This window comes from Leucopleurus acutus, assembly GCF_964270905.1.
Source record: "Leucopleurus acutus genome assembly, chromosome: 8".
In the NCBI taxonomy this organism is placed as follows: domain Eukaryota; kingdom Metazoa; phylum Chordata; class Mammalia; order Artiodactyla; family Delphinidae; genus Leucopleurus; species Leucopleurus acutus.
Genome location: NC_139151.1, coordinates 34,125,303 through 34,140,397, shown reverse-complemented (window position 1 = coordinate 34,140,397; position 15,095 = coordinate 34,125,303). Strand labels below are relative to the sequence as shown.

General features: G+C 34.3%; 1 protein-coding gene across 3 annotated transcripts in view; it reads left to right on the top strand.

Moving 5' to 3' along the window:
* The window catches only part of CNTN5 (contactin 5), a gene marked incomplete at both ends in the record, with an annotated part of 797,505 nt that overhangs the window by 607,258 nt on the left and 175,152 nt on the right, over nt 1-15,095 (top strand). For all 3 annotated transcript variants that reach the window (XM_082845318.1, XM_082845317.1, XM_082845316.1), the window contains 2 exons: nt 10,910-11,037; nt 13,306-13,481. In XM_082845318.1, coding sequence (XP_082701444.1) covers nt 10,910-11,037; nt 13,306-13,481 — 304 coding nt within the window. The remainder of the gene's footprint in view (nt 1-10,909; nt 11,038-13,305; nt 13,482-15,095) is intronic.

Below are 15,095 nucleotides of genomic sequence, written 5' to 3'. Positions count from 1 at the left end.
AGTAAATGCTTAGCATTAGCAGAACCATATTAAGACATTTATAGGTCCTAAGCTCTCTTATTTTTTAAAGTTTTCATCTCAGATTTTATCAAAAATCATAAATGTACCTATATCTCATATAAAATGTACTTTTGTTATAGAATATTTTGAAATATTTTTTATAACTCTGTCATTGAAAGTACTAATATAATAGTAAAATTTTATTATATCTTTATGGTGGTAACTCTTTCTTATACATCAATGGAAGAGATAAATTTGGGTTGACTAATTATTACAACATTCCATTGTATTATTTTCAACACTGAAGTAGTTTTTAATTATTTGAACCAATCATTTTTTTCTGTTCTCAAGTCTTAATGTAGGCACTTGAAAATGCTGAAACTGTAGTGCTTAGTGGATAAGACACACAAACTATCATGTACGAAGAAAAAAATGTGACAGTGCTATTTTGCTTCTGAGGAAGTAGAAAACGAAGGCAGTAATAATCCTAACTAAAGAGCATTAAGGAGGAGTTCAGGCAGATAGCACATTTGAGCTGTGATAAATAGGTAGGAATCTAACCACTGAAAGGAACATGGACTTATGACTAGAGAAATGGTCTCCAAATACAGGTCTGAACAGTTCAATTGTACAAGATATTCATTAGGGGATGGGAGGGGGGAAAGGAGAAAATGGAATAACATGTTTGTTTTACTTATAATATCTAATTATTATATGTTTACAGTGTACTTAGCATTATTAGTATAGCACTCTATGTGTGTATGTGTGTGAGATGCATAGGTAATTTACAAATGAAATAAAACACACATAGAAAATGCATTACAAAGGGTTTGGAGACGTGCAGAGCACAGGAGATCAGGGATGATAGAAGTTATGACCATTTGGTGGAGACTTTTAACTGTTCTACAAAGGAGAAGTATGTTATTTTGCAGGCTAGACTGAGAGCCATGAAAATTTCAGGCAAAAGAGTGAGCTCTAATTTAGGAAGTTAAATCCAGAGGAAATGTGCAATTTGAATGCAAGGAGTGAAAGGCTAGAGTTCAGAAAAGCAATTAGAAAACAGGCTTATCAATAAATAATTTTACCTATCCCCCCACAAAGCCTGGATAAGAATAAGACTTACCTAATGTTCAGCCCTCGAATGAGTTGTCACCTCCCCTGAGATTTCTCCTCTAACCACACTCACATCCCCCAGGTTGGTGAGCTGTCCCTCTACGTAATCCAGAGTTACATGTGCTTATTCCTTTCCAGAATTTAATATGCTGAATGTTAATTTCTTGCTTGCTTGTCTGATGATTCCTCTTTAGTTTTAATTCCTGAGGGTAGGAACTGGAATTTTTTCTTCATTGTATACCAGATACCTTCTGTAGTGTCTGGACTACAGAAGTTATTCAATAAGAAGTTGACAAATCTAACTGAGATGCTTCACTCTATCTCCTGCTTCCAGCCATTCAGTGGCCTAATTCCTACTTCTTGTAGGTATCATCTTAGATATCACTTTCTCCGGAAACGTGCATCTCCATTAGCACAATCTCATTTAATTATAATTACACATATAATTGTTTTTCCTATTAAGAAGATGACAGGAGGGACGCCTTCAAGATGGCGGAGGAGTAAGACGTGGAGATCACCTTCCTCCCCACAAATACATCAAAACTACATCTACATGTGGAACAACTCCTACAGAGCACCTACTGAACGCTGGCAGAAACCTCAGACTTCACAAAAGACGCCCTCAGGCGACCTACACACAGAGGCGGGGCCTAATCCAAAGCTGAACCCCAGGAGCTGTGTGAACAAAGAAGAGAAAGGGAAATTTCTCCCAGCAGCTTCAGGAGCAGTGGATTAAATCTCCACAATCAACTTGATGTGCCCTGCATTTGTGGAATACATGAATAGACAACGAAACATCCCAAATTGAGGAGGTGGACTTTGGGAGAAAGTGTAGACTTGGGATTTGCTTTCTGCATCTAATTTATTTATGGTTTTATGTTAATCTTAGTTTAGTATTTATAGCTTATTATCTTTGGTAGATTTGTTTACTGATTTGGTTGCTCTCTTCCTTTTCTTTATTTTGAGAAGAAAGTGTATTCTGTTGTTCTTGGATGGAATGTCCTATAAATATCAATTATGTCCATGTTGTTTAATGTATCATTTAAGCTGTGTTTCCTTATTTATTTTCATTTTAGAAGATCTGTCCATTGGTGAAAGTGGGATGTTAACGTCCCCTACTATGATTGTGTTACTGTCGATTTCCCCTTTTATGGCTGTTAGCATTTGCCTTATGAATTGAGGTGCTCCTATTTTGGGTGCATACATATTGACAATTGTTGTATCTTCTTGGATTGATCCCTTGATCATTATGTAGTGTCCTTCTTTGTCTCTTGTAATAGTCTGTTTTAAAGTCTATTCTGTCTGATATGAGAATTGCAACTCCAGCTTTCTTTTGATTTCCATTTGCATGGAATATCTTTTTCCATCTCTTCGCTTTCAGTCTTTATGTGTCCCTAGGTCTGAAGTGGGTCTCTTGTAGACAGCATATATACAAGTCTTGTTTTTGTATCCATTCAGGCAATCTATGTCTGTTGGTTGGAGCATTTAATCCATTTACATTTAAGGTAGTTATCGATATGTATGTTCCTATGACGATTTTCTTAATTGTTTTGGGTTTGTTTTTCTAGGTCTTTTTCTTCTTTTGTGTTTCCCACTTAGAGAAGTTCCTTTAGCATTTGTTGTAGAGCTGGTTTGGTGGTGCTGAATTCTCTTAACTTTTGCTTGTCTGTTAAGGTTTTAATTTCTTCATTGAATTTGAATGAGATCCTTGCTGGGTAGAGTAATCTGGGTTGTAGGTTTTTCCCTTTCATCACTTTAAATATGTCCTGTCACTCCCTTCTGGCTTGCAGAGTTTCTATTGAAAAATCAGCTATTAAACCTATGGGGATTCCCTTGAATGTTATTTGTTGCTTTTCCCTTGCTGCTTTTAATATTTTTTCTTTGTATTTAATTTTTGATAGTTTGATTAATATGTGTCTTGGTGTGTTTCTCCTTGGATTTATCCTGAATGGGACTCTCTGTACTTCCTAGACTTGACTGATTATTTCCTTTCCCATATTATGGAAATTTTCAACTATAATCTCTTCAGATATTTTCTCAGTCCCTTTCTTTATCTCTTCTTCTTCTGGGTTCCCTATAATTTGAGTGTTGGTGCTTTTAATGTTGTCCCAGAAGTCTCTGAGACTGTCCTCAATATTTTTCATTCTTTTTTCTTTATTCTACTCTGCAGTAGTTATTTCCACTATTTTATCTTCCAGGTCACTTATCCATTCTTCTGCCTCAGTTATTCTTCTATTGATTCCTTCTAGAGCATTTTTAATTTCATTTATTGTGTTGTTTTTCATTATTTATTTGCTCTTTAGTTCTTCTAGTTCCTTGTTAAATGTTTCTTGTATTTTTTCCGTTCTGTTTCCAAGATTTTGGATCATCTTTACTATCATTACTCTGAATTATTTTTTAGGTAGACTGCCTATTTCCTCTTCATTTGTTTGTTCTGGAGGGTTTTTACCTTCCTCCTTCATCTGCTGTTTATTTCTCTGTCTTCTCATTTTGTTTAACTTACTGTGTTTGGGGTCTCCTTTTTGCAGGCTGCAGGTTTGCAGTTCCCATTGTTTTTGGAGTCTTCCTGCAGTGGCTAAAGTTGGTTCAGCGGGTTGTGTAGGTTTCCTGTTGAAGGGGGCTGGAGCCTGTGTTCTGGTGGATGAGGCTGTATCTTGTCCTTCTGGTGGGCAGGACCACATCCGGTGGTGTGTTTTGTGGTGTCTGTGAAGTTCTTATGATTTTAGGCAGTGTCTCTGCTAAGGGTGGGTTTGTGTTCCTGTCTTTCTAGTTCTTTAGCATAAGGTGTCCAGCACTGGAGCTTGCTGGTCGCTGAGTGGAGCTGGGCCTTAGAATTGATACGGGGATCTCTGGGAGAACTTTCACAATCTGATATTACGTGGGGCTGGGAGGTGTCTTGTGGACCAATATCCTGAACTCGGCTCTCTGACCTCAGAGACTCAGGCCTGACACTTTGTTGGAGCATCAAGACCCTGTCAGCCACACGGCCAGGTACATGGGTAGTTTCTTGATTTTTCGGAAGTCTGAGGTCTTCTGCCAACGCTCAGTAGGTATTCTGTAGCAGGTGTTCCACATGTAGATGTATTTTTGATGTATTTGTGGGGAGGAAGATGATCTCCATGTCTTATTCTTCTGCCATCTTGAAGGTCTCTGGTGTGCTGAAGAGCTTGCTGAAATGCAGATTCCTGAAATCCACTCCCAGACTTGAGTCAATATGCCGAGGTTGGGCCCCAAGATGTGAGCCCCAAGATTTTTAACCATGTCCTCTATTCCTCTGTGTATTACTTCTTAAAACTACATGCTTTTCTATAATTACCTCAAAATATTTCGTATAAATAAATGCATTAATTAATTATTTTTTAAAGTACTTTACTATAGCATCAAAAAAAGGATAAATCTGACAAAAGATATCTAAGACCTGTAGACTGATAACTACAAAATATTTCTTAGAGAAATTTTAAATGACCTAAATAAATGGAGATATGTCATGTTCATGTACTGTAAAGCCATATTGTTAAAGTGTTAATTTTTTTCTGAAAATTGAGCTAAAGATGCACTGAAATTCCAATCAAAATCTCAGTAGGCTTTTTCAAAATTGGCAAGCTAATTGAAAAATTCATATGGAAATGCAAAGAATATAGCCAAAACAGCTCTGAAAAAGAAGAGCAAAGTAGAAAGAATTAACTTACATGACTTCAAGACAAATCATACTTATACAGTAATCAAGACAGTAGATCAATGAGATAGCAGAGACAGTTAAGTAGTTGTTGACCTACACATATAATGTTAATTGATGTATCTTTTGGGCGGGGATTTTGCAAGCAACTTTTTATTAAGGAAATGCCAAACATTTACAAAAATAGAGAAAACAGTTTAATGAACAGCTATTTGCAGTTTCACCAATTTTTGACTCATCAATGTGTTTCATCTATGCCCCAACCTAATTCCCTGTGCCTCCGTGAATTATTTTTAAGCAAACCCCAGACCACTCCATCACTTCATGCGGTAAATACAGTCAATTCTCATTTTTCTGTGTATCTATGTTCTATAAATTCATCACAAACACTGAATTAGCAAATACTGAACCATTGTTCATGGGGGAAAAACAGGGTTACATTCCTGCAAGCCTCTGATCACCTTGTGGACAACTGGTCAGTACATAGCCTTGTCTTATGCATGTCTGTTTAAAGACATCTGATATAATATATAATGGTGATTTATTAACATTGAACTCACGGTCAACAACACCATAACTCATAATGGAAAGAGGTTTACCTAATGCATGGTTTTTCTCTGTAATGTACAGCTAATGGATTTTTTTTTAATTGGAGTATAGTTGTTTCACACTGTTTTGTCAGTTTCTGCTGTACAGCAAAGTGAATCATCCATACATATACATATATCCCCTCTTTTTTGGATTTCCTTCCCATTTAGGTCACAACAGAGCATCCAGTAGAGTTCCCTGTACTATACAATAGGTTCTCATTAGTTATCTATTTTATGCATAGTAGTGTATATATGTCAATCCCAGTCTCCAAGTTCATCTCACTCCCATTCCCCCTTGGTATCCATACGTTTGTTCTTTATGTCTGTGTCTCTGTTTCTGCTTTGCAAACAAAATCGTCTATACCATTTTTCTAGATTGCACATATATGTGTTAATATACGGTATTTGTTTTTCTCTTTCTGACTTACTTCACTCTGTATGACAGTCTCTAGGTCCATCTATGTCTACAAATGACCCAATTTCATTCCTTTTTATTGCTGAATAAATATTGTATATATGTACCACATCTTCTTTATCAATTCCTCTGTTGATGGACGTTTAGATGCTCAACATCACTAATTATTAGAGAAATGCAAATCAAAACTACAATGAGGTATCACCTCACACTGGTCAGAATGGCCATCATTAAAAACTCTACAAACAATAAATGCTGGACAGGGTGTGGAGAAAAGAGAACCGTCTTAACACTGTTAGTAGGAATGTAAATTGATACAGCCACTATGGAAAACAGTATGGAGGTTCCTTAAAAAACTAAAAATAGAACTACCATATGACCCAGCAATCCCACTACTGGGCATATACCCAGAGAAAACCATAATTCAAAAAGATACATGCACCCCAATGTTCATTGCAGCACTATTTACAATAGCCAAGACATGAATGCCAATTAATTTTTGACAATGGAGAGAAGATAGTCTTTTCCAAATGGTGGCACAGAACAACTGGATAACCATATACTAAATAAATAAATAGATGCCTACCTCATAGCATGAACAAAATGTAACTCAAAATGAATCATAGACATAAACATAAAAATTAAAACTATGGAACATCAAAAAGAAAACATAGAAAAACTTTGTGACCTTAGGTTAGGTAACAAACCTAACCTATTGCTTAGTACAACAACAAAAGCACAAAGCATGAAATAGATTGGACTTCATCAACCAAGAACTTCTGCTGTTGGAAAAATGCTAAGATATGCCAGAAACTGGCAAAAAATATTTGCCAGTCTGATACCTGCAAAAGGAATTCTATATAGAATATAAAAAGAACTGTCAAACCTCAATAACAACTCCATAAAATGGTAAAATATTCTCACACTCTCTTCACCCAAGAAGATATACAGATGGAAAATAAGCAAATATAAAGATGCTCAACATCAGCAGTCATTAGGGAAATGGAACTTATAACAACAAGATTCTAGAGTACCTGCTTATCGTAATCACTAAAATTAAAAAGACTGACCATATCAAGTGTTGCAAGAACTCTCACACTGGGATGCTAGAAATCTAAAGTGGCACAACCATGTGGAAACAGTATGGCAGCTTCTTAAAAAGTTAAACATAAAACTAACCAGATGATCTAGTCATTACAGTTCTAAGTATCCAAAAGAAATAAAGCAAATATTCATAAAATACATATATACAAATCTTCATAGCAGCTTTATTTGTAATAGCCACAAGCTGAAAATAACACAAGCATCCACCAAAAGGTGAAGGATATGCAAGTTGTGCCATCTACACACAGTAGAATACTGCCCAGCAATGAAGAGGAATGGATTCTTGATCATTGTAACAAGGATGACACTCAATTTAATGTCAACTTAATTATGCTGAGTGAAATTAACTAAACAAAAGGAGTACATAGTGTTAAGAGTCTATTTATATAAAATTTTGTAAAAGTGAAAACTTACTCCAGTGATAGAAAGCAGATCAGTAGTAGTCCAGTGATAAGGGTGGTATGAGAAGGGGCTGGGGGGAGAGAATACAGAGGAGCACAGGGAAGATTTGAGGGGGACATATATGTTGATGATCTCGACGATGCTAATTAATGGTTTCATGACTGTATATCTATACGTGAGAACTTTTCAAAGTTATACACTTTAAACATGCGAGCTTATTATATGCCTATTATACATCAGTAAAGCTGTTAAAAAAAATTGGCAGCTCTCATTGACCTAAAATAAAGATCAGATATTTTTCATAGTATGAGAGGTCCTGCATAATCTTACTCCCTGTCTACCTCTCCAGTCTCACCTTGAGCCACTCTCTGCTCCTGCTTTTTATATGCCATCATAATTGGCCATTTCATTCTTCAAGGTCTTGTGGTCTTTCCCATCTGGGGGCCTTACAAATGTCATTCCCTCTGCTTTCCCCCACTTTGCCTAGTTAGCTCTCTTTCATCCTTCAGTTCTCACTGCAATACTTCACTCAGAAAAGATTCATCACCCTAAATAGTTGAGGCTTTCATAGTAAGAACTTTCCCTGGCACTCTCTACTTTTTCTTTTTAAAAATTTGTCACAAATTTTATTTAAAATTTTGAGTAAATTTTCAATTAATGTCTACACACACCACAAAAATAGAATAATTTACATATATTATCAAGTTAATACTGTTAAAGAACTAGTTAGATATAATTATGATAGTTTTACATATAAGGAAAGAGACTGAGTAATTTTAAGATCACACAAGTACTCGTCAATGGCAGTGATTTGAACGCAACCCTCTCTGACTTTAAAGCACACAGTCTCAATTAGTGATTAATGATTCCATGATATAATATCTATCATGATAGGGTACCAGAAAAAATCTAATCTGGAAGTCAAAGCATGATCTCTAAATAATATGGCAGCAGGTGCATAGGTGGTACTCCCAGACAAGCACTTGGAAGGGTCTAAAATAGGTTGTACTATCTGACAGGTAAGCCAAACATGGAAATGGAGAGTCCAGAAAATGATCCTGAAATTTGGAGATCAAGATAGGCATCAGGAAGTTAGCAATGAATCCTTGCAAGATAGGGTAAGCACAATGGTATACTAGGTAGATTGTGGTACTGGGCAAGTTACCAAGGCAAAGATCCAGTAACTAAGTGCAAGATGAGAACCAAGACATCTCCAGGTCGAGGCAGAAACTTGTGGAGAGATTTAGAGACCAGAAGAGAGTAATGTGCCTTGATACTAAGTGCTAGAATGCTGGTTTGCATTTCTAAAATTTCTCCCTGTCCACAACAAGACCGTCACCTTACCACTCCCTTATTACCCCATTCCAAGTTCAAGGATGTCTCAGAAGAATTAGTCTACAAATCTGAAGATTCCAAATGTAGGAGTCACATGGTAATAGCATAGGGCAGAAGACAAAGAAGCTAGAAATTGCAAACAAATATTAATTCAGTATTCAATTATCTCAGTATTTGTTTGCAATAGCCAGATGTTATAATATAAATTGCATTCATTGTCTATTCTATTTTTTTCTTTTCTAAATTAAAAAAAGAGCTTATCTGATAAGGATTTGCAACTTGAATCAGTAGACAGGCTTTTGGTTAAATGACATTGTCACTTGACAGGTAAAAAACACCATCGTATTCAAAATTCTTCATCCTCCAAGTGGATCAGTGGCCTAAAGTACAGGAGTGTTCATAAACTATCTTTGTAATATATTGCCTCCTGTCAGTGAGAAAGGACTTATCTTAAATTAAGAGCTAAAATACTACCAATATCTAAGATACATTTATTTCTTTAAAGGGGGTGACATTTTTCTAAGATACATTTATTTCTTTAAAGGGGGTGACATTTTAAGCCAAACTTCTCACCTGCTAGATTAGAATTTACACCAGTCAGTAAAATGTAGACATTTTCACAATATTAATAATCTGCACAAACTGTAGTAATTTAACTACATTTCAATAAAGTATGTCATTCTCACAAGAGAAGGCTTATTTGTTTATAAAAAGTATAATCTTTGCTTTCAAATAAATCTTTTTGTAGCATGTGTATCTTTGTGATTGAAATGGAATGAGTACATATATTCCATTTTTATAAAAATAGTGCTATCTAAATAACAAACAGAATTTTTCATTGACCATCTTAAATGGATTATATAACTTCAGAGACCACTGTGTTTTCCAAATGTCTCATTAATATCCCTGCTAGACATAAATTACAGTCAAATCCTCTATTCCTAGTTTGGCTTGCTTCTAAATTTGGCTCCCTTCTCATACATTGTAAATCAAATTTGATCCATATTGAAAATCCATATTGAGAACAGTAAACTGGTCTCTTTATGGATAATAATATGTAAGTATATATTAATAAGCAATATTCAGCAGCCTAGAATCTAATCCAATTGTTAAAAGTTCAATGCTGCCCATAACCATGAGTTCTGGACTGACTGGCAAAACTGAATACATATTTTAAAATAACATAAAGGATGTTGATAAACTGATTTAACCATTATTCTTGTATCTTAAATAGTTTAATGTTATCATGTTGCCCTGCAATAAACTATTCTTTTCAGAACTAGGAGGATCCAATTTTAGGATTTTAAGTTCAGTGAGACCTTTAGTTTTCTACCTAAAGTAGCACATACTGTTACTTCCTCTTTCCTAAGTCAGTCTAAATTCTAGTGGCATATCAAATAAAATCACAACAGCCATTTCTGTTATGTCTCGGGTTGCTTCAGTAGGTCGATGCACTGGTGAAATAATAGGTTATACTTCAGGAGCATAAGAAGGAGAAAAGGACAAAAATTCTAATTAAGTTTGATATCCTTATATTTCTGGAATGATGAATACACAGGAGAATATGGTAATCCTGAATGTCAACCTCATTTTCACAGAACTTCTAAAAATTTTTAATAATGCTTTAATTTCTCACTTTCATATAAGACTCAAGATCCAGTTTTGATAAAGGTCTTGAAAGAGCCCAAATGCAAACTCAGATGTCATGCTTTTATGTTTGAAAAATGCAGTACGAGCAGCCCAGGTTTCAGGTATCAGGTCTGTCACGCCCTTGCTACACGGGTTGCACTGCAGAGAAACCACCATAAATCATCTCAAGGCTGTATACAATTAATTTTATGTTTGTACTTGTCCTCCTCTATGTTTTTATGATGTTTCTTTTTATATTTGATTTTTGAGGTCATTCTTGGTTTGAGGTGAAATACCTCAAGATTAATATTAAAATAACACTGGTGATATTATAGTATAAGTTTTAATAACCAAATTCAGGGTCACCTTTTTTTCCACAAGTTTTAAAAGGAACTGTCATAAAGTTGTCAAAAGAAAAATAACCCGTAACTCCCTAACCTTTTTAAATATAAGAAGGTGTTATGTGAGTTTATTGCATAATTTCTTGAAGGGCAAAACATTTCTACGATCACTGCATATTTTCACAGTGATCCTTTACCTTATTTATTATTACTTGGAAGTGGTTTCAGATTTCATGAGAGTTTCTTACCACTTACTTGATTTGCAGTAAAACAGGAAAAAAAAAACCTTTTTAATAATTTTCAGAATAGCTATTCTTCCAGACGGGAGTCTACGGATCTTAAATGCTTCTAAATCAGATGAGGGAGAGTACATGTGCCAAGGGGAAAATGTCTTTGGTTCTGCTGAAATCATAGCTTCCGTTTCTGTGAAAGGTAAGAAAATGTGGCTAAATGTTTTATAAGCATAGTTTCATGGCCTTATCAGAAAGTGAATAAATATAATGTGCATGTATGTGTATTTGCATATATGTGTGTGTATGTTCCTGTTCAAGAAATATATTGTACACAAAGAACTAACACAGTCGAATTGTCCCTTTCCATTATTTAGGGGACTATGAAGAAAGGAACACCTTGTTGGTATAAATTTAAATATTATGCTCTGAACAAACTATGTGGGAGGGTAAAGAAAGCTTTCTGAAGTTTTAGTCAATGTCTCAAAATTTAAAAGTATACCAACAGTATAAAAATATTTTCCTGAATCAAGATTAATTTTAGCATCAATCAGTAATATTCCTTTGTTACCACTTCAACTGGGGATTTGGGGCAAAAAAAAAGAGTAGCAAAAGGAGGACATGAACATGTGGTGTTGAAATATACATCAGATGAACTGACACCAGAGCTACTCTTTGATTTCTGCATCAATGGAATTTTTATACACTGTAACTTTTTAGTATGCTTAAATGTTTCTGTTAGTTTTCTGACAGTTAGTTTTCTAGTTCTAAAGTGAACTAGATTCCAAGTCTAGAACATTCTTTTGAGACTACCTGTCATTGTTTAGTACTAAGAAAATCTCCTATCTTAGACATTCTCTTCATTTGGTAAAGGAATACTTTTCACGATGAAGTATATCACTAATTTTTTCCATTTGTGCATGTAGTATATAATGAATCATACTTTGGCCACAAAAAATATAATAATGTTCATTTTCCTCTTTCTTTAGAAAGAGAAATGTAATTAAAATAGCCAGCACTCTGATATTTTAGAAAAGAGGCAAACATCCAGGGAAGGAAGGAACATAATTTTAAAAATGTCTTCACTTATAGCATACATTACTGGAATCCAAGTCAGTCTTCCAGTCCAGGTCTCATTCCTTGTGTGTGCTAAACAAAGTTTTTCATAGTGAGGCAATGCTGGATCCACAGACTTTTTAAATTTAATAATAACAAAAATGTTCTCTGTTAATCACGAGTTAAGTGGAATATTTAGTTACTCAGAACATTCCAACATTCTCACAGTTTAAACTGCAGTATGCTGTGATGATCTGTCTTCTCTGATGAAGACAGAATTTAGAATGCCACACAGAATATTTGACTTCCAGAATGTTAATATTTACTGTGGCATTCCTTTCCTGGTATCACTCTTTCTGAGACTGCTTTGAAGGAGGCTGCATATTAAAGGATCTTATCAGTGGTTAACCATGGTCTTTCATCAGACTATGCTATTGCAAACAGTAGAGCTGAAATAGGAAAATTAGGATAATTTTTCATCTGTGTCAGGCTTCTTGAGGTATCTACAATCAGGAACCTAATTAGGAAAAAAGAAAGTATCAAAATCCTGTCTCCATCACCTCCCTACTTTATTAAAAAAAATATCATATTGCAGTTGTTTGATCATTAGCTTAACTAACCCTTAGATGTACAGCTGGCATTAGCCTTTATTGGTTTAAAGTTGCTCTAAACCCAGTAAAAATGTATCTATTTTTTAAAAAAATTAACTGAATCATTAAATAGTTAATGTAAACATTTTTTCTCAAAAAACATTTCTATTCAATATTTTGCCTTTTTTTTTAGATCTCAATTAAAGCATCCACTGTCTATCAAAGGGGATATTTTATAATCAGCCAGAGGTGCCTCTTCTACTCCTCTACTTACAAGGTTTTGTAAACTATAAAGTGAATACAAGCTGGTATAGTAGTAGTAGTAGTATAGTTTTTATCTCCTTTAAGATAGTAATTTAAAGGGAGGTGCTCTGTATAACCTTTAAAGTGAACTCACTTGAATTATTCCTCCTTAGATGTGAAGTATTTTTTATTGTAAAAATTATTTTATTTATACTTGATGATCCTTGAAGGTGGACAGGGAGGCTACAGCTTCTTTTTTCTAATGTTCCTCCTTCTAGAGCACCAATTGCTCTTTCTAGTTATGTAGTCTTTCCTCTTTTTCATCCAAGCTGACTTCTTAACAGGAATAGGGACTTTTAAATCATCTGTTCCCTACAAATGCTAATATTTCAATTAATATGGTAATATTTGGTAATATTACCAAATGGTAATATTTCAATTAATAATAGTTTATTAAAAGATATGTATCTGGAGCAACTATATTACACAGATTCCTTGTTTAATTTTTCTCTATTATTCAAAATGCAGAATGAAGGTGAAAACTATACGTTATGCTAATTAACATATTTTTATTTCTATAGAACCTACAAGAATAGAACTTACTCCTAAAAGAACAGAGTTAACAGTGGGAGAAAGCGTTGTCCTTAACTGCAAAGCAATTCACGATGCTAGTTTGGATGTCACTTTCTACTGGACACTGAAAGGACAGCCTATCGATTTCGAGAAAGAAGGTGGACATTTTGAAAGCATCAGGGCCGTAAGTTAATAAAATTTTATTCTTTGAGTAATAATACTTTTAGAAATTTAGACTCAAATGTAAAAACCTTCTTCTCTGTGAAATGTTAAGGAAAAATTAGGACAAAATTCAAATTGATTCAAACAATTATTTTATTTCATTATTTTATGTTATGTCAAACCAAAAATAATACTTATTTAAAGCTCCCCCAGTAAGAAATTGGGAATACTTGATTATGCAGATCTGGTTTCTTTGCCATTTTTTTCTATTTGATTAGTATTGTCAATATTTACACCTTACTTCTCAAAAGTTATGTGGCTACATAAACATAAAAGTGTTATTTAAAGCATTCTTAGCAATTACGATACAATAAATAAATGAAATAAGCCTGCCTGTCCTACTCCTGAAGAAATAGTAATTCTTGGAGATTCTTTAATCTGTCACAGGCTATAGAGCTTAAACATGCAACCCAAAGTCAGAAATGCAGATTAACCTTAGACAAACATTCACAGACATGCTCATTTCTCATCTGCCAAATCTTTCCTTGTATTATCTTTTATATATCTATGTGACAATCAACTAAATGGAGTAAGAAATCTTTTGAACCAAATTCTACAGTATGATCATAGTGTCTTAACAGAGAAGTAGAAAAATGATCTTTTCCCCCACAGGCTATTTTGAAACATAAAAGAGTAACATAATGATGGAGAGAGACAAGGGCAATGGAACTCGGGTGGCAGAGAGAGATTTTGGCTGAAATATCTCTTCTATATTGGTTAAAGAGGTGGATCCAAATACAAACTATGCCTACAAATACAATTTAAAATGCTGCCACATACGTATTAACATCAGTTTATTCTTCTGTAAACATTATGGGAAGCACTGGTAGACCACAGCTGTAATAAGCCCAAATATATAAAACTTGGCTTGGATTGAATTTTATTTTAAAGGTAATGTGATACAGTGGGAAAAGTCCTAGACCCAAAGTAAGGAATTTTCTGGGTCAAGACCCAGCTCAGTCTTTAATCAGCTGTGTAACAAAAAGCCAGTCACTTGATTTGCCTTGGCATTAATCACATAGAGCACTAAAGTGAGGGAGTTGGACCAGATAATTTCTAAGACCCTTTCTTACTCTAGAATTTGATAAATTTGTATTAGCAGAATAGTAAGAAAGAATTTTCTTTGTTGCATTTGCTAATGTAACTTAAAGTAAACATTTTCTTCTAAATTATTCCTTTCATCCTGATTTACTTTGCAGTTAATGAGAGACTGTATAAATAAGAAAAAATTACCCAACTGCATTATTCACATCTCATTAAATAAATCAATTTTGTCAATGGTTATGTCATATACAAAATATTTAGATCGTGTTAAACTCATTTTCCTCGAATTTGCGACTTTTCTTTTTTATTTACCTTGGGTCGATCATAGCTTCAAATTTTGAACAACTTTTATGCTATGAATGTCATAAAACAAAACCAGAAAAATATGACACAAAAATATTACATTTGAAAACAAAAAAATATACCATCAAAAATATTTATTCTTAGGATTACCTGTAAACATTCATTTTGATTGATCAGAAATATAAAGAAAAAATATGTCTAAATTTTGTTTTTTCTTCATAGAAGCAGG